Genomic DNA, 20387 nt, shown 5'->3' with positions numbered 1-20387 from the left:
GTCTTTATACCACTTTGCTCCCCCACCTCCAATTATTGCTTAACAATGTATCTATGGGTAAACAAAGATATTTGGTTTTAAAACAAGACTGTTTCTCTTTTGTAACCCACGACCAATCAGACTGCCACTGAGCCAAATGTTGGCATTAGAACAATTGCATCCAAAGAAAGTAAATAACAGAACAAGAAGGGTGGAAGAATGCCTGGCACATAGGCAAAGCTATATTTAGCTATCTAGCTTTGTCAAATTGAGAGACAGAACTCAACATTTATTAGTTCCCATTGGAGTTAACAAATCATGAGTGGTACAGAGAGAGGATTTACCCAGATGGGGCAAATGTGACAGAAGATTGCTGAAGTTTAATGTGGGAGTGATGAAGATATTTCTTGCTGTAGTCCCCCACCCACACCCCAGATATATCCAAACATCATATCTGCTTTGCCAGGCTGATTTCTATTGATTCCCAGCACCAGCTGAAACATTTTTACTTCAAGTGGGTTTCTTTTTAATTCTGAGACACACTAAAACAAGCTCAAACCACCTTCCTTAAGAATTGCCTTAACTGAGATGCAATTTCAAGTAATGCCAACCACAGTGTTAGATGGTCGCTACCATAATGTCCCATGGGAAAGCAGACTTCTTAGGCAATCCCTTGTAGTCCGAGGATGATGGTCCTTCAAGTGTAGTGTCCTGGCAGTGGGTCCATAGGTGACTGTGGAGCCCTATGCTTGATCTGCATCTTCTCCCACAGTGAGGGCATCGGTTTCCAGGTGGAAGGCGGTTCTGGTCGGGGCTGGCTTGATGTGCCTTCTTCTTGGCACGTTTCTCTCTTTCGCCCTCCATTCATGCCTCTTCAAATTCTACAGCGCTGCTGGCCTCCAACTGGAGTGCTCAAGCGCCAATGTTTCCCAGTTCTCAGTATCTATGCCAGAGTTTTTAAGGTTGACTTTAAGCCCATCTTTGAATCTCTTTTCCTATCCTCCATTGCCTTGACTGAGCTGCTATTTGAAGTAATGCCAACCACAGTGTTAGATGTTCGCTACCATAATGTACTATGGGAAAACAGACTATGTATTTGTAGTCAGTGTCAGGCAGAAGACATTGTGCATTAGTCTGCTCATTGTATAGTGACCCAAGGGAAAGACACCTGAAACCCCTGCAGACTAACTGATTACCAAGTGGGCTAACCCACTTGTAGTATATGGCTGTTATGATACATCTTAAATGAAGCACCGGTGTCAGCCATTTTTAATGTAATAATAATAATAAACTTTATTCATACCCCACCACCATCTTCCCAAGGGGACTTGGGGCAGCTTACAGAGGCCAAGCCAAACAATACAGCAATGCAAATAAACAACATGCAACGACAATAGGAGCATCAATAGGAGCATAGTGTCTAGATCTAAGGAAGTAATGCTACCCCTCTATTCTGCTTTGGTTAGACCACATCTGGAATATTGTGTCCAATTCTGGGCACCACAATTCAAGAGAGATATTGACAAGCTGGAATGTGTCCAGAGGAGGGCGACTAAAATGATCAAGGGTCTGGAGAACAAGCCCTATGAGGAGCGGCTTAGGGAACTGGGCATGTTTAGCCTGAAGAAGAGAAGGCTGAGAGGAGATATGATAGCCATGTATAAATATGTGAGAGGAAGCCACAGGGAGGAGGGAGCAAGCTTGTTCTCTGCTTCCTTGGAGACTAGGACGCGGAACAATGGCTTCAAACTACAAGAGAGGAGATTCCATCTGAACATTAGGAAGAACTTCCTGACTGTGAGAGCCGTTCAGCAGTGGAACTCTCTGCCCCGGAGTGTGGTGGAGGCTCCTTCTTTGGAAGCTTTTAAGCAGAGGCTGGATGGCCATTTGTCAGGGGTGATTTGAATGCAATATTCCTGCTTCTTGGCAGGGGGTTGGACTGGATGGCCCATGAGGTCTCTTCCAACTCTTTGATTCTATGATTCTATGATTCTATGATTCTATGACAATAAAATATGAAAATAAAAATACAAAAAACAACATAAATAAGCACATCAAACAATGTAAATGTAATGTCTCTTAATTTGCTTTTTGGTGTACATTGTAATATTTACTTATGTTTTAGTTTGTATGTCTTAATCGATTGTTCTTGTTTTATTTTACTTTAATGCTTAATTCCTTTGTTGCAAGTTTTCTGCTGTTACCATCCATTATTCTGTATTATTTTGATGTGTTTGTACCCATTTCAAGGCATTGAATGTTTGCCCTTTCAAATGTATAAACCACCCTGAGTCCTTTTGGGGAGAGAGGGCAGTCTAGAAATAAAGATGATGACGATGATGATGATGATGACTACTACTACTACTACTACTACTACAAAAGCTCACATTCTAGAGGAGCCAGAATAAACTGACAGAAGAATCCCCATGGGGAGTAGGGCAAGATATCAATGAAGTCAATAAAGAAGAAGAAGAAGAAGAAGAAGAAGAAGAAGAAGAAGAAGAAGAAGCAGCAGCAGCAGCAACATATTAATACAACCAGGGTAGAGAATGTCCACATACAGTCCTCATATTGCACTTTTATATTTTCTGAAAGCCAAAGAGGAAATCCTGAAGCAGCCCAAGCCCCCTAATTTTTTTAAAAAAATCTGTAGGCCATTTTCCCATAAGTTTTCCATTGTTTTTTAAAAAAACTATCAGGAGATACAGTGGTTAAGTTTGTCCTCCACCAACTCTGAAATCCATTCCAAGATGGTGCCTTGGCATCACTGTAGCATCCCATCTAAGTGTGTCTGGGTGTGCCAGTGAAGACTGTGGGATTATTGTAGGAGTGGCAATTTCTGCCCAGCTCTGCTCCAGTCAATAACTTAAGCATTCTCACAGCGAACCTCATATATAGTTTCCTAGCATGTAAGCAAAGCACTAGGTTTTGAACATTTCCATTCTGTATGTGCAAATAAAGGTGAAACCACTCCACTGTACCATAATGCAATTCTATACAGCCTGCATCCAATCATTAGGATTTTGCTCAATAAACTACACATGTTTATCTTCCTACACAGAATACTTGGGATTAGAGCAAAACGTAATGTCTTGGACATACAAGCTAAACTACACATTTTGCAAATACTTTGGAAAGCAACCTTTCCTTTGATGTTGGGTAACATTACAGTATTATGTGCTAAAGCCTCAGAAATGAGAATGTGCTAATTCTGTATCTCTCTTTTTTATCACTGTGTTTCTTATTAGAAAGAAAAATGCCTCAGAATTACACTTGGGACAAAAACTATGTGCTATTTGTATGTGAAGTCTGTATATACAGGGAAGGAAACTCTACCCAGATGTTACAGCATGAAAGATACCTGACCCTTTTAATGGAAGAATGCTATGAAGCTAGTGAATATTTCTATGGGAGTCAAATAGTTTTGTTGCATTAAAGCAGGTGCACACATGAATTATTCAGACATAAGTGGCCTGGAGCTTTTGATGGCATTCAGATGTCTTTCCCTGTCCTCCATCTCCAGATCCTTCAGTATTCTCAGTGGGTGACTGACTTGATTTTTTTCCAGAACATCTGCTCCACTGAAGTGCAAGAATTAGGAATGAAAGTAAATGCCTTGTGTTCAAAGCAAGAGTAAAACTGTAGGCCTGTAGCTTACCCGGCTGCTAAAGCTCTTGCACTAGTCTAGTCTCTCATAATCCAGACTGCTACAAGAAGACACTTTCTTGGACAGTACATCACAACTTAACCTAGCCAGTTTTGAATTTGGCACTATATTCCATTTCAATTGCCATGGGAACATATGGAATTCTGGGATTTGTAGTCTGGTCTGAGGAAATAGAAGACCTTTCTAGATGAGAATGTTATACTCCTTTCCTTAAACTGTAAATCTCAGAATTCCATTGAGTGTTGTCATGGCAGTTAGTGTGCAATTATAGCACTATAACTGTGTAGTATGAAGGGGTCTTGAAAGAGAAATTTGTAGCCATCAGTTGTTGCTGGATTGCAATTCCCAGCAACACAAGCAAGTATAGGTAATGATGGGAGATGATGGGTGCTGCATCTGGAAGGCCAACAACATGGGTTTTGAGGGAGCTGTTGCCCAGCAATTACCAACAGACCAGTTCAAGGCTCCCATGTCACTTGGGTACTTAATTTGGTCCATGTTTTAATTTGAGCTTTAAAGGTGCTATCCAGCAAGTTCACATTGTAGACAGAGTAAATTTCCATTGCCTTGCCTCAGAGAATGTCAGTGGGCCTACTGCTTAGTAGAGAGAGGCTAAAGCTGATATCAAGGGAAGACAAAACACCCCCAATAATTTTGACACCACCTGAATATTCTGTTCTTCTTGTTCCTTCGTGTAAAAGCAATAGTATTGTGCAAATCCTATGTAACCTATTTAGGATGTTCCTTCAGCCATAACTGTCAAAGACTGTATCCCTACCCTCTGAGGATGCCTGCCACAGATGCAGGCAAAACGTCAGGAGAGAATGCCTCTAGAACATGGCCATATAGCCCAAAAAACCCTACAACAACCCAGTGATTACGGCCATGAAAGCCTTCGACATTACGCTGTATCCCTACCATCCTTTATACCTACCATCCTATATTATTACATCCTATGTTATTACAAATATGGAGTTGGAGGGGTTACAGTCTTTATACTAGTGATGTGATACTTTGTTTCACCTCTGAAATTTTAACAAGTCAGTACTGGAGAAATAGCCAGATTCATGCATGAACTGATATGATAGTGAAACTTTGTTACAACTGTTTTGAAGGTAGCAGAAGCATTGACAGAAAGTACATGCCCTATTTAGCTTTTCTTCACATACCATTTACTTATTGAATTGTTCCTCCTTCCCAGTTACTGTTATATCAAATTAAGATGGGGAAGAGAAAACCTACAATTAATTGTACTTTGGCTCTGTTTTTCCTATCAGGAAATGATAGCAGTTGAGTTGAGTGAAGAATTTGAGTCCCATCTATCTATTTTGAGTGCTATGGTTTGTCATGATATGTTATATTATGATAAGAAGGTCCGGAGCATCTTATTCAGCAAACATCCTTTTGTAGCTGGAGTGGGAATATTCTGATGACCCCCCTCCCCCCAAGGAAGTCTGTAAACCAGGCATTCTCAGACATTTTCAGCTGCAGAGCCCTTTTTGTAGCAAAAGTTTCTTGTGGAGTCCCAAAAAATGTTTACATATTGTATTGTTTGGGACTCCACAAGAAACTTTTGCTACAAATATATATATATATATATATATATATATATATATATATATATATACACACACACACACATAACGTATGTATATGGGCAAACTTTTTGACACATTGTGTTTTAAAATTTGATACATGGGATGGGCCAGTAGCAGTTGGATAGAGAGTATTTGTGTGAACTAATTGGGGAAGAAATGAACAAATTCCTATGCACATTGCACATACCTCATTTGTAGTGCAAAAAAAGGAAAGAAAGAAAGAATAATACAATATTTAAAATGAACAACAATTTAAACCAACTTTAAATTTAACGGTATTTCAGTGAAAGACCTCAGGAACCATCCAGTCCTACCCCCTTATTCCATGCAAGAAACGCACAATCAAAGCACCCCCAACCGACCGCCACCCAGGCTTTGTAACAACAACCACAACTGCAACTACAACAACTGCTGAAACCCCAGAGGCCAGCCGGTCCAACCCCCCCGCCCCCTTCTGCCATGCAGGAAAAATAAACAACTAATGCATCAATGAATGGTGTGAGGAAAATAGGGTTTTGAAAGCAAGAAAGGCAAGGCAAAAAAGGCTTTTGGTAGCAAGGGAAGTGGGGGAGGTGGGGGAGTAGGAAAGAGGAGAGAAAGCTTGGATGAGAGAGGGTGGAGGGAGAAGGAGGCGGAACCACAGAGCCCATCAGTATGCTTTGTGGTGCCCAAGGGCCCCGTGGAGCACACTTTGAGAACTTCTGCTCTAAACTAAAAGATTCGCAGTGCAGTTTGGAGGGTGAAAATTACTCTAAATTGCGCTCAAAGCCCTATAAAATGTGTGCAAACATACACACACACACACACACACACATAAACCTTTCCCCGATATATTATTAGCTTTCCACGTCTCCTTCAAAATGGCAACTGGAATAGGCATTATCTTAGCTTTGAAAACACTGTTGGTGTTCATAAAAGAGGAAAGAAAACAAGACTGAGTTGGTATTTCAGTCAGCAGGTGGCAGTCCACTAGCAGTGTTTCCATTCTTATTATTTTACTTGAGTGGCTGATCAAGTCAACAAACATAACAGATCGGAAGTGTATAGATTAATATTTTAAGAATGCTGACAAATTCTTCAAAACCCATAATGATGGCATAATTTAGAAGGCTACCTTTAAGAATTAACACATGCAGAAACTTTTGGATCCCAGAAAAGTTCTTGAGCACAGCTCAGTTACTGGTGGTTTCAGCATGTAATTGCATTAATCTTTTTTTAAAAGTCAAACTTAAAAGTGCCAAACACAAGTTTGTAGCGTTAAAGGTAAGATTTCTTTTCCTGGGTGTCATCTTTGAAGTGAAGTGACAGACAGATACAAAGGGTTGAAGAGTTACACTTTCTCTCAGGGAAGCAGGGTTTTGTTTTTAGTTTCTATTTTCTACAAAACAGGTGATGTTCTTATAAAACTGAATGCTGTTAAAAAGTATAATAAATTTTTCAGAAATGTTAGTGAAAATGTGAGATACATTTCAAAAAGCTTCTACAGAGAACATCGGAGTATTGATAAATAATGCAAGAATACATTTAATGATAAATCATACTCAGAAGCAGTAAGATTTATTGCCAGACAAATGTGTAGCATTTTTACTTTTAAATACTTGATTTTTCTGTTTGTACATGGGGAAGAAGAGGTCCAAAAAGAGTAAACTCATTTAACTTGCTCCACCAGCTATTTCTAGAAGATGCAGAAAAAACTGTAACTCTGTTGATGTAATAAAATAATCTCATTGCTGAGTATTATCCCTTGGCACTTTTCCTCCTCTCAGATATTTCCTGAATGTCATCTGTGCTGCCATTGGACAGCAAACACCAAACCCCTGCATTTTAATTTTAGATACAGACTATATAGCTTGTCAACTATTTTGCTCCGTGTATGTAATTGTACTCCATTTTTTACAAGAGTGAAGAGCCAGCAAATTTAAATGGGTGTTGCTAGGCATGTTTAACTCAGTACATTTCTACTGGTTTGGGATCAGCAGCAAATCAGGTTGTAACCTTTGGTCTGGAACTCCATCTCACATTCAGAACATACACATACACGGTCCAAGTCTTTTCACACAAAAAATAATAATTTGGCATTAACCCTATTAATGCAAACTTAAAGAACTATTCAGATATAATTTAGTTTAAGCATTCAGCATTAATCCTTTTTATATAAATTTCTTGAAGGACTATGAAATATAATTTAGCAAAAATTCGAAGGAGCTTAGTGTGGATACCAAGCAGCTTAGAACTGACATTTTTATGCCAGTTCCCGTCACATTGTGTGGTTGTATGGAAGGGCCCCTCAGTTTGATTGCATTGTAAACAGTGAGTGGATGTATAGAATGTTGCAGCACTTCAAGGAAATTGCTCTAGTCAAGAAATTGAGAGCAGTATTGGACCAGTAGATTGCCAAGCTGACCATTAAGCTGCAATTAAATGACTTATTATTATTATTATTATTATTATTATTATTAACTTTATTTGTACCCCGTTAGCATCTCCCGAAGGACTCGATGCAGCTTACAAAGACCAAGGTCTCAAACAACAACATAACAATACACAACCTAAAACAATTAAAAAAATAAAACAGTTAAAGCGAAATTAAACAACGAGCAATAAACAATACACCAAGACACAATAAAACTGGGCCGGGCCAGAGTAATGGGTACAGGATTAAAAGTGCTGATGTGACAGGTGATATGTAAGGATTATAGGGTAAGTGCAGTGTGCGGTGTGCGGCAATCTTAATTCTAATAAAGTGCTTCTGGGACTTGTTATTGGAGTTTTCCTATTCTGGAAAGGCACATCGGAACAGCCAGGTCTTCAAGTTCTTTCTAAAGATTGCCAACGTAGGGGCCTGTCTAAGATCTTTGGGGAGAGTGTTCCAGAGTTGGGGGGCCACCACAGAGAAGGCCCTGTCTCGTGTCCCCACCAAACACGCCTGCGATGCAGGCGGAATCACGAGTAGGGCCTCTCCGGATGAACGAAGTGAATGCGTGGGTTCGTACACGGAGATGCGGTCACGCAGGTAAGATGGTCCCAAACCATAATTGAAGACTGGAACCTGAACTCCAGGAGATGTCCCCTAGTTGGAAGAAATGAGCACCACTAGCACCAATTCAATCTCGATACTTAGTCTTACTCCCTCAGTCCCAAAATTCCAGGTAACAGATGAGTTCCTGGAGAGCCATTCAGACACTTTCCCTCCTCCCTGCAACCAAGGGACACACAACAAGAATAATACTGCACTAAAATAGGATGTTAAATTAATGTATTATTAATTACTTAGTGCAAGGGTTGGGCTACACAGGGCCAGTTTTGGCCTCAAAGTATCCAAAAATAAAATACAGAAAATGAAAATCAACTAATGTCTCAAATCATTATAAATCCATTGAGGAAAAATGATCATTTGGGCTCTCTCCACTACCACTTCCAAGCCCCCTGCCCAAAATCAGAAAATGGTTGTTTTTCAACTGAAAAGTGAAAGTGGAAGTCACATACTATCATTCAGGATGCACCAGTTCATCTAGCAGGGGTATCTTGGGGGCAAAGACTGACCCATATACTTCATGCAGTCATCTGCCCTGATTTAAAACATGTATTTCTAGAAATACATGTATTGAGCTGTTGCAACAAAACAAAAAAGATCTGTGTCAGGGTGAAGGGTAATTATGGCACAACATCTCTACTTTATTCCACTGTAGTAACAGAAGAAGAAGACAATGTAAGTGGTTGTATACATAATTTTAAATTTTAATAACCAAAATGTAACAATTTTTGCATGGTTATTTTTTATCTGTATAAATTGACTTTTGTTTAATTGAGAATTAAGAAGAAAACACATGTGTTCGTGATGCAATGCATTAAGTCCAGATGAAGGCAAACGTAACTTAAATTCTATTAAGATCTATTTGTGGAAAGTCAATGTGGTGTGTTGATTTGAGTGCTGGACTTGGATTCTGGGAGACCAGGATTCAAATCCCTGCTAAGCAATGGAAATCCTCTGGTTGACCTTCGGCAAATCACATTCTCTCAGCCTCAGATGAAGACAGCAATAAATTCACTCTGAAAAAATCTTGCCAAGTGATAGGGCTGCCTTAGAGTTGCCATAAGATAGAAATGACGGGGTCACACACAAAAAAATCAATGTGAAAAGTTAGCTGTAACTATAACATTGATTTCATTGGGAATGAAATCCATTTACTGCAATCACTGTGAGTCCCCTTCGGGATTGAGAAAGGCAGTATTCAAATATAGCAAAATAAATAAATAAATAAATTTAGATCCACCTTCTCGCTATTTAACCAAAAATCTCTTCTTGTCAGCTCTATCCAGACAATCACTTTGTCAGAAGAGTGACAACCTGCCAAGCACTTTTAAGAGTAAGATCTCTCACATTTTCTCATAGTTTAATAATCTTCATCCCAAGAATAAATATTCTGAAGAGCTGAGACTACTGCTCTACAAATCTAGTTTTTCCCACCCCTAAGCACCCCCCCCCCCAAAAAAATATTAATGACTGTACAGGATGCTTGCACTCTTGTCAGGTCAAATCTATTTCTATATATACATTTTTACTTTTTAGTTGCTGACCAAACACACATAGACACTGCACTTTGATCACCTATCAGCCTCCCTTTCTGCAGAGAGAGAGAGGGGGGGGGGGGGAAGCTGTTGTTCAAGTAGACTAAATTAGCTATTTGTATTAATTTGTAACATACCAGGACTATGCCAGCACCCATGGGTTCTCATTGCACTGTTCCTTTAAGCTCTGTGAGCATGATGTCATTATGAGTTTTGAAGGCACTTTTGAAAGAGAGAGAGAGAGAGAGAAGGTGCAAGAGCTGTTTCAGTTTTGAAGCTTTTGAAAGTTGTCAAAGAAGCAAACTACTACTCTGCAGTCACTCTGGGACACTGTGGGATGTGGAAAAAACAGAGTGAAAGAGACAAATTCAGATTCTCTTGTGTTGCTTTGCTTGGTGCTGAAGGAGCTGAATGTGATCTGCAACCTGCCCAAGAATAAAGAACTGCTTGAAATAACAATAGCAATCACAATAATATGGGCAGCCTTCAGTTGGATGATTTTGTAGCTGGATGGGTAGGAGGTAAGTAACCCTTGCTGGGTAGGTTGCAAGGAAAGCAGAAGAGTACTTATAAAAGAGATACATGTAGAATGGAATATAGGTTTATGATCTTAGCTGACAGCACACAGGACATCCTATGCATTCCTCAACCCTGTGTGTGTATCATGTGTGTAATATGGAAATAGTTTATTCAAAATTAAGCCATAATTGCAACTGCATAACATTAGGTCTCCTTGCTCTTGTGGATATCAAAGATACTGTAGTCCAGGAAACAGTTAGTTCAGGCAGGGAAATGTATTAACTAAGATTACTCATGTTATTCTACAATTTTCCCCCATGTCTCCATATTGTGATTTAGTTTTTTAAAAACTCCCCAGAAACTTTCATTATGGAGACAAGCCCAGATGTTTAGACAGCTGGAACATTACACTGGCCAGTCAAAATGCACGATCCAGCCACTCCCTTCATGAACAAGAGCCTGATAAGGAACTATGGATCACTGCCAGCTCTCTTCATTGATTTTACCATCTTGCGTATGTTCAGACAGCTCATCCTGTCAAATTTGGTCACGGAGCAGGGTGCTCTCACTTCTCACAAATGGAAAGAGGATAGGAATATTTGCCTCTTTTCTTTTTCTAACTGCTGCTTTATGTGTATGTCTTCAAATGGCCTTCTGACTTATGGTGGAATTATACTATATTATACAATGATAGAGCTCAATTTTCACAAATCTTTTCATCACATTTTCCAGAAATTATCATTTGTTTTCTGAGAATTTCTAATGAAACACCACAGGATGCATTTATATTGTATAATTAATACAGTTTAACTGTTGTGGGTCACTGCTTTAGATTCATGGGAGTTGTAGTTTTATGTCAACTTTAGCCTTCTCTGCCAGAGTGCTGGTACCTTATCAAACTGCAACTCTCATGATTCCACATGGCAGTTAATTCTCCAATGCAGACACACCCTTCGACCACACAGGAATCACATATTTCACATTTAATTTTTATTTCTATCTTTGGGGTGAAAAGAAATATTCTTGACCCAGATCTAATTACAACAGTTGGCCCATGAGTAGATAAAATTATGAATAGTACAATAAATACAATAATTATTTTGGTTTAAAACTGTAAATCATGGTAAATGTTTATAAGATACATAGGCCAAATCATTTATAGGTATCCAATAGTTCAATAGGGAAATTAAACATAAATTAGAATGAGAAATGAGATTTAATTATGAATTCTAATGGAATACTTCCATTAGGAGTGATTTCTACCTTTTCCTTGTGTCTCTATATTTTTTCTCTGCGGTTTGGACAGCTCTTGAAAATGCCATGGAAAGAGCAACGATTTTCAAGTCCCCTTCCAGTCCATCAGCGGAGCTTACAATGAGCCAAAGTTCTGATTTTCCCAAGATGAACAAAACTTGAATCATGGTTTAATTTGAATGCTAGTTCACTCTTGTAAACAAGTGAGTTTAAGGATTTAATTTTTAAGAAAACAGGGCAGAACCTGGCCAGAAAATTACAAGCCAGTAAGATTGATCTAGTTTATTGTCAAACTTATGACCTGAATGGGTCATGATGTAAGATTTATCTGAAGAACATGCTAGTTTTAAGGATGATTAATTGTTGTCAGACAACTGCCTGATCTTTACCCACTTAATCAATCTATACCCTCTAATGGATCGTCCTCAGTGTTGCTAATTCAATCAATTTATTTCTCTACCAACCTATAAAGAAAAGGAAGAAAAATGAAAAATAAGCGACATTTTTTTAATTTAAAAATAATCACTGAGAAATTTCAGATTAAAAAAAATGAAGAAGGAGGATGGTGGTGGTGGTGGTGGGGGGGGGGGGGGATATCCAAAATCAAATGCTTCCTTCACTTTAATGCAGTGGTTCTCAAACATTTTTAGCCACTGAGACATTTTTGAAGCAAAAGTTGCTCATGGAGTCCCAAGAAAAAATTATATATTATAATATATTATATGTAAAGTATATATCTCAGGCATGGGCAAACTTTTTCATGCATTGCGGGCCAGTGACAGATGAGTGGAGAATGTTTGTTAGCTGACCACATCCCCTTGTACAAACCTGCCTGGGCCATGAGACCTTCAGGAGAGGCCCTTCTCTCGGTCCCACCTCCATCTCAAGTTCAGTTGGTGGGAACGAGAGAGTGGGCCTTCCTTTTCAATGGCTGCCTCTGGACTCTGGAACTTCCTTCTTCCCAGGGAAGCCAGAATAGCCCCTCTCTGCTTCCTTTCCAGCAGCAGGCTAAACAGGGTTTAAAAGAAGAAAGTTTTCAAGATTGGTTCAGTGGGTATTTTGGTTTTTAATTCAGGGGGTGATGTGGGTGGGGTTGGGGGAATATGAGTTTTACAGGCCATTTTAGTGTATTTACTGTATTTTAATTTTGTTTCACCACAATGTGAGTATTAAATTGTTTTTAATTTTGGTACTGCATCTTTTATACTTTTCTAATGTGGAGTGTTAGCTGCCTTGAGTCCCCACAGGGAGAAAGGTGGAGAATAAAAATCACGAGGTTAATACTAATACTACTAATACTAATAATAACAATAATAATAATTTTTGTGAACTAACTTAAAAAAAAAAAACAATTTGCCATGCAGGAAAAGCACAATCAATGCACCTCCAACAGATTGCCATCCAGCCTTTGTAGTATTAAGAATAATAAGAATAGGAGCAACCCCAGGGGCCATCCAGTCCAACCCCCTTTGCCATGCATTAAAAGCACAATTAAAGCACCCCCTCCCAACAGATGGCCACCCAGCCTTTGTAATAATAATAATAATAATAATAATGATAATAATAATAATAATAATAGAAGAAGAAGAAGAAGAAACACCAGAGGCCATCCAATTCTATAATGCAGGACGGGCACAATCAAAGCACCTCCTGGGCAGTGTGAGGGAAATAGGGTTTTGGAATCAAGCAAGGCAAAGAGGAAAGAATCTGGGCAATGAGGGAGGCAAGGAAAAATGCTTTTGGCAGTGAGAGAGGTGGAGGAAAGGCTTTTGACCTTGAAGGAGGTGGGGGAAAGGCTTTTGGCAGCAGGGGAGGCAGGTCTCAGAGATTATATTTATTTTCACACTAGAATGTAGTGTTTGGGAGGAAATCTGAGATAAAATCCACCCAGGAGCTCAGTATTATTTATTCTTCAGGAAGAAAGAAAAGCTGAGACAATGGGTTTCTACAACACGAACCCCTTCTTTGTGGGGAATAGATTTCTGAACTCAATATAAAAACATAAAACAGCTGATATTAATGAACTCTATTGAAATGAACCACACCAGATGGAAGAATACCATAGAATTGCACTGGAGGACCACAGAAATATCTAGAGAGAATGCCTCTCTAGTATTTCGAAGCTCTCCAGCACAATTGTATGGTCTGCCTCAGGTGGAATTGTACTTGAGGACCCAGAAAAGCCTAGAGATTACATTTTTTCAGACTTGGGTAACTTAAACCATGGGCACTGTTCCATGAATATGAGGAACCTACTGTATCTGTATATATTTCTAAACAGCATAGCTATCAGAAACATATGCTTCTGTAACCACTTAGCTAACATTATATGTTATATGTTATTTTTCTAAAATTGTTCTTGAGAGCTCAGTACAGGCTGATTGACAATTCTTTCTTAAATCCCTGGATGCCAGGGTGGCTTGATTCCCCATCCCATCCTGAGACTGGGATGGGGTTGATCTGGCAAAATTGGACCAGTGAGAGCCTTGTATTCCACAGGAATTATTAATTAGAAACACAAATAAATATTAAGATAATTATTGTTGTTCAGCCTCCAAGGAATAATAAATACAGACTTTAATTCAGTCCACATTTACTTGAGAGTAAGCTATACTGAACACATACATATTGTCATTCTAAGAAATTTTAAGGATGCTTCAACAATGGTGGGTAATTTGTCTCCTGCTAAGAAGACTTAAATATAGCCAAAATTACCAATGTGAGGCCCCAAACTGAAAAACAGTTCCAGGCTTCTTTCTGAATCCTTGGTCTGTATCAGTATGTGGAACCTACTGTTGAAATGAAGCCTTACATTGCTCCTGATCATAGCCCATGCCAGTTGGCCTGATGTAATTGGGGTCCAACAATATCTGAAGCTCCCAAGGGAATATAATCTTTTCCATCCTTCATCTTCATGACAGAGTCTACAGAAACAACTGTTTTGTGTTGAAATGCAATCCCATTGTGTAGCAATACATTTCTGAGGGCCCTTCTACACAGCCATATAACCCAAATATCAAGGCAGAATAACCCACAATATCTGCTTTGAACTGGGTTATTTGAGCCCACACGGCCATATACTGTATCCCAGTTCAAAGGAGATAAATGTGGGGTTTTATTCAGTTGTGTGGAAGGAGCATGAGGCCAGATCCAGACAAACCTTTATCCCAGGAGAATGTGCATTTTTAAAAACACAGATTTTCCTGGGGGCCTGTCCACACCTATTGTAGAAAGCACACACTTTCTGGGGTGAGTGTCCAGACTTCTCTTGGGATAAGCCTGAGATAACATTTGGAGGCCCTTCCTCTAAGCCCCCAGACCCCTTAGAAAAGTAAAAAAAAAACCAAACCCTTATGTGTCCTCTATTGCAAGCCTCAGCCAGCTCTCCCGGCTTGCGGAAATGAAGGACCAGGGGAGTGTGTGTGTGTGTGGGGGGGGGGGGGGGGTGATTTTCCTCCCTCTCCCCCCTCCCGCTCTCCTGGCGCATCATTTCTACATGCTGAGAGGGCCATCTGAAGCTTGCAATGGGGACTGGGTAAGTTTTTATTATTTTTCTAAGGGTCTGTGAGTTTGGGGGGAGAGGTGAGTATTCCCACAGCTTACCGGGCTTATTTAGCCCATTAAACTGTGGGAATACTGTCTGAACTGCAGTATTCTGCAGTCCAGAACCGGAAATAGTGGATTTATCCCACGTCTTCTAAGAAAGCGTGGAATAAATTCACTATCAAATTAATTCAATACAAACCAGCAAATTAATTTGGGACTGTTCATAATGTTGTCTGGACAGCCCCTCCTTTATTGCGGTAGATACCGCAATAAAGGTCCTGTTTGGACAGGCCCTGAGTCACACTATTTCCTCTATTTTGCCAGAGATGTGGTTAGCTGAGATGGCAGATTTCCCATGAAATTAGGAACAAAATATTTTATTTTGGAATTTTTTGCTTTTATGCAGTGAATTTATTTTAATCTTCAGGAGCTGCAGCTGTAATTGTGGGACATCCTCTGGATACAGTAAAGGTAAATAATATTATATATAAGAATTTTGGTTCAATATATACAAATATTAATAACACAGTTTGTTTCTATAGCATTCCATTGGACTAGTTATACTGAAATATCCATTGGACTAGTTATACTGAAATATATTTTGCATACTTTTCTGATGGAGCCCAGAAAAAAATCAGTCTTAGTCTAGTGACATTTAAGTGGATATTAAAATATCCCTGAGATTAATCTTTGGCATATCATAGGATTTTGCAAAAGTGGCCCTTGAGATATTGCTACCAGCCCTAGCTAACATAACCCATAATGATAAATGCTTTAGAGTTACAGTCTGATGACATCTGGGGGACCATACTTTGCTCACATCTGGCCTAACAGGAGAGTCATCACAGTTTAAAGTTAAGGGAACAGGGAAGTGATAGTTTTACACTATCTGTTATTTAGAGTTACTTGGAAGTGATTTTGAAACTACCTATTAATAAATTGTATGGAAGGTTTTTGCAGCTTTTGTCACCTGTCCCCCATATCTCCTAAGGGTTATAAAAACAGCAGTGGACTTTACACAATCTGCTCCATTTTGCTATTGTAGGTACCAACTTTGCCCTTTATCATTTTAAAACATCTGCAGGAAATAGACATTTAAAAAGTAATAAATGATAAAAGAGACCTGCTATAAGGAGAAATGAATATTAGTGCCTGTTGTAAAGAGCAGTTGTAATGATTGTTGCCTTCAAGTCATTTCCAGGTTATGATGACCACACCACAGGGTTTTCTTAGCCTTTCCCTTTGAGGTAGAGCACAGGGCACAAGGATTGCCCCACTGTCCCCAATTCACTACGGAGGCTGGCAAATCGGAATGCTGGACCTCATCAATATGATGAGGTCCTTAGTCCATCAAACCACTACACAGAACAATTAGTGTATTACTTAGTATATCCTAATATAACATGGGATACTAATATAGTATACTTATGATGTAAAGAGAAATATATATTACTTCTTACTTTTTATAACTGGGATCTCACTTTAAAATTTATTACAGTTTTATATTATTGACATTCTTAGGTGATTTGCTGTCATTGATCCACATCTATTTAAGCATCTCCAAAAACACACATAAGATCACAACATTGATGAAATTATGTAGATCTAGATCAGTGGTTCCCAAACTTTTTTTGACCAGGGACCACTTCGACCAGGGACCACTCTCCAACATTAGCACCAAAAGTGTTACGAATCAGTTTTTGGTCAACTTTAAATTCGGTTTGGATATTTGGGGTGCTGATTCAGAAACTTGCATTATACAGATCACATCAGCTTTAGTTTCTGATACAGAACATATGCCATCCAGTAGTCACCATCTGCTCACCGACAGAAAACCATATTTAATAATCTAGAGCCACGGACCTTGTTTTAGGTCTCGTGGCCCACCAGTGGGCCATAGCCAACCTGTTGGGAACTACTGATCTAGATGGAGATGACTTGAAAAATGTCTGTATGTTGCTTGAGTCATTTAAAATGTACTTAGGTCAGGTTAGCCATACTGAAGTCCTACTAAAATGAGGAGTTCTCATTTTGATGAGTTTCAGGGCACATTGAAGGAAAGAGCAAAAAAATACCTAAATCTAGTTCCAGATTTAGAAAAAGTCCCCAAAAGTCACTTTGGAGTCTTTTATCTCTCTCTACACAGTTATAACACTTTGATGCCACTTGACTATCTATTTCAGCGAGTCCTTTGATTTTATGGTTTTTGGTGTATTCTGAATTCTCTGCCTGAGAGCTCTAGTGCCTCACTAAACTACAAATCTCAGGATTCGTTGAATACAGCCACTGCAGTCAGAGGGATATCAAGCTAGTACACTTGTGCTCCATGAAATAAGCCCTTAGTTTTGGCATTGTGTCTCCTGCAGTGTGTAAGCTGTTGCCTATTGTCAGAGGCAGGATATGGCAGAAGACTGATCCAGTATAACACTTTCTGGGTTCCCATGAACTGGGATGTGGCCGTGGGTACCTAGTGATCTTAAAGTTAAAAGAAACACCCAAGTACAGTGTTTGGTTGAATGCATCTTCTTCCTGTATAACTGTGCCAGAGTACTAATCGCATTTGTGTATTTAGAATTTTCTGTGCTGTCCGTGAATTTCTCTGGAAGCACCAAAGGAATATGTGCCTCTCAGTTCTGGCAAATGGATAGTTTTACTGTCATTGCTGGTGGTGCGTGCTATGCGGCAACAATGGATCTTCTGGGAACATTTTTGCTACGTTTTCTACATTTGCCTGAGCACTGCCAAGAAACGGGCGACACATCTTTCAGTACTTAAAAGACAACTGTCAAGCTGGCACTTTCTTTGCCCTTGGACCTGGAGACAGCGGGGGAATAGCAACCAGGCAGCTTTGTTACATGTCCAAATCAGTAGGGGGAAGGGGGAAAGGTCTCAAGCAGTGCATTAAGAAGTGGAGTCATACAGTTATTCAGTACTTACTGATGAACATAGTAAAAGCGCATCCTGAGGAATAAGGGAGTAAGAATGGGGAACAGTGCTGAATAGCTGATCGTATTGTTGGTGAATTCTGTTCCAGTACAGCAGGTTTCTTCAAACCAACAAGTAAACCATGTAAGCCATGCTTAAATTGTGTACTTCAGTCACTTTGCAAACTTTGAGCCCAGCAAGAGTTCTGTCAGTGCCGATTTCGGTGAGTGAAACAGTAATATGATGGTCAGTGAGCAAGAGGAATTTGAAAGGTGACGTAAACATGTCCTGGATTTTAATGTAGCTGAACTAGATTACTGTTATGGTTTACATCCGTGGATGTTTAACCATAGGCTTTCACATAACACTTAGCATAAATATACATGATTCTTCTTGAAAAACGATGTGATATTTATCCTGACCTTCCAACAACTCATAAAGTAATTTGCTGAATGACTGGTTACATGAAGGCTGGAGGCAAAGATTGACACAGAGGTAAAATGGTAATTTCTGACATTACTGACGGCTTGAGTACTTTGAAGTTATGTTAATGTAATATAATAATTATTTGTTTGAGGTAAACATGAGGGAATGTAGACTAGAGTGGAGACGACATTTCTGAAGATGACACAATGATATATGAAATCCATGTATAGTAATCACATAGGTTTCCACTCAAACTCTCATTTGCTTACATTACAACAAAAGTAAATACATTTCTGTTGAAGTAAATACCTAATATAATTAGCTACTAGTGTAAAATGGTAAACAGAAATAAATCCTTTGATTCCTCAAATCCCGTAAAACTGACTGGCTTCTACAGTAACAGAAATAGTACAGGAATTGCCTAAATTGATACTTGGTAGTAGGTCTGCTTAAGTCTTATAAGTATGGTGGCAGTATGGAGCACTGTAAGTCCCATGTTATCTCTTCCTAAAGTTATTGTGGTTAATTGCCACCAATTCAAATTTGACTTATGGTGACCCTGTGAGTGAAAGAAATCCAAGTCACCCTATCGTCAACAGCCCTGTTCAGGTCTTATAGACTCGGGACTGTGGCTTCCTTGAGTGACTCTATCCATTTGTAATGTGGTCTTTCTCCTTTCCTATTGCCTTCCACCTTACCATGCAATGTTGTCTTTTCTAGTGAGTCATGTCTTCTTGTTATATGTCCAAACTATGACAATCTCAGTTTAGACATCTTGGTTTCTAGGGCGGGTTCAGGCTTTATTTGCTCAAGGAGTCATATGTTTGTCCTTTCTGCAAACCACAATATCCAAACAACTCTTCTCTTTCAAAGTAGTTTATTTTCTTCCTTTCTGCTTTCTTCAATGTCCATCTTCCACCGTTCTAAATAATAGAATTTAGAAATCAGATGGTGTGGACAATCCTAAATTTAGTAGCAAATGATATGTCGTGAGACTTCAGGACATTCCTTCATAATTACCATTCCAGTCCTAGTCTAGTCTGAGTCATCTTCTGATTTCTTGATGCCATTCTAATGAATGACTGAACCAAGGCATGGAAAATCTTGAACAATTTAATGTCTTCATTGTTTGTTGTAAAGTTATGTAAATTGGCTGAAATCATTAATGTTTAACTGTCAAGTTTTTGATATTTTCTATTCCCCATGTAGTGGCCATGGTAGTGCAGTGAGTTAAACCACTAAGTTGCAAAACTTGCTGACCAGAAGGCCAGAGGTTCGAATCTACAGGACAGGGTGAGCTCCTGTTGCTAGCTGCAGCTTCCACCAACCTAACAGTTTGAAAATATGCAAATGTGGATAGATCAATAGGTACCACTTTGTCGGGAAGGTAACGGTGCTCGATGAAGTTATGCCAGCCACATGACCTAGGAGACATTTGCAGACAATGTCAGCTCTTTGGCGTAGAAATGGAGATGAGGACCCCCTCCCCCACAGTCAGACTTGACTAGACTTAATGTCAAGGGAAACACTTTACCTTTACTTTATCATATGCAATCATTCAGGGCCAAGTATGATATTCTTCCAAGAGTAAAGTCTTGGCAATGGGTCTCTAAGTGACTGCAGTAATGGGCCTCTAAGTGACTGTATTCTGGATTGGCATGGACATTAAAATGAGGACATATATTTCCAGATGGAAGGTGGTCCCGACAGGAGCTTGCGTGATCCACCTTTCTCTTGGCATGTTTCTCCCTTTCTCCCTCTATTCATGCCTTTTCAAAAACCATAGCACTGTTGGCAACAGCTGACCTCCAGTTAGAACACTCTAGGGCTAGGGCTTCCCAGGTCTCGGTGTTTATTTCACATTTTTAGGTTTGCTTTAAGACTATCTTTTGCTGTCCATCAAC

The 20387-nt window shown here is 39.4% G+C and overlaps 1 protein-coding gene across 6 annotated transcripts in view; it reads left to right on the top strand.

The window, feature by feature from the left end:
• The window catches only part of SLC25A48 (solute carrier family 25 member 48), a 53908-nt gene that overhangs the window by 9545 nt on the left and 23976 nt on the right, over positions 1 to 20387 (top strand). Inside the window, exons 1-2 of one of the 6 annotated variants that reach the window (XM_060765314.2) lie at positions 10000 to 10334; positions 15560 to 15603. The exons of 1 other annotated variant lie outside the window; for it this stretch is intronic. In XM_060765314.2, coding sequence (XP_060621297.2) covers positions 10289 to 10334; positions 15560 to 15603 — 90 coding nt within the window. In that variant the 5' untranslated portion in view covers positions 10000 to 10288. Of the gene's footprint in view, positions 1 to 8822; positions 8954 to 9999; positions 10335 to 15559; positions 15604 to 17933; positions 18202 to 20387 lie in introns of those variants that run through there. 4 more of the 6 variants (XM_060765313.2, XM_060765318.2, XM_060765316.2 and 1 more) reach the window with 4 other exon arrangements.

Source organism: Anolis sagrei, chromosome 2, assembly GCF_037176765.1.
Source record: "Anolis sagrei isolate rAnoSag1 chromosome 2, rAnoSag1.mat, whole genome shotgun sequence".
Taxonomy (NCBI): domain Eukaryota; kingdom Metazoa; phylum Chordata; class Lepidosauria; order Squamata; family Dactyloidae; genus Anolis; species Anolis sagrei.
Note: the sequence above shows the minus strand (reverse complement) of the source record. Positions and strands in the feature narration are given on the sequence as shown.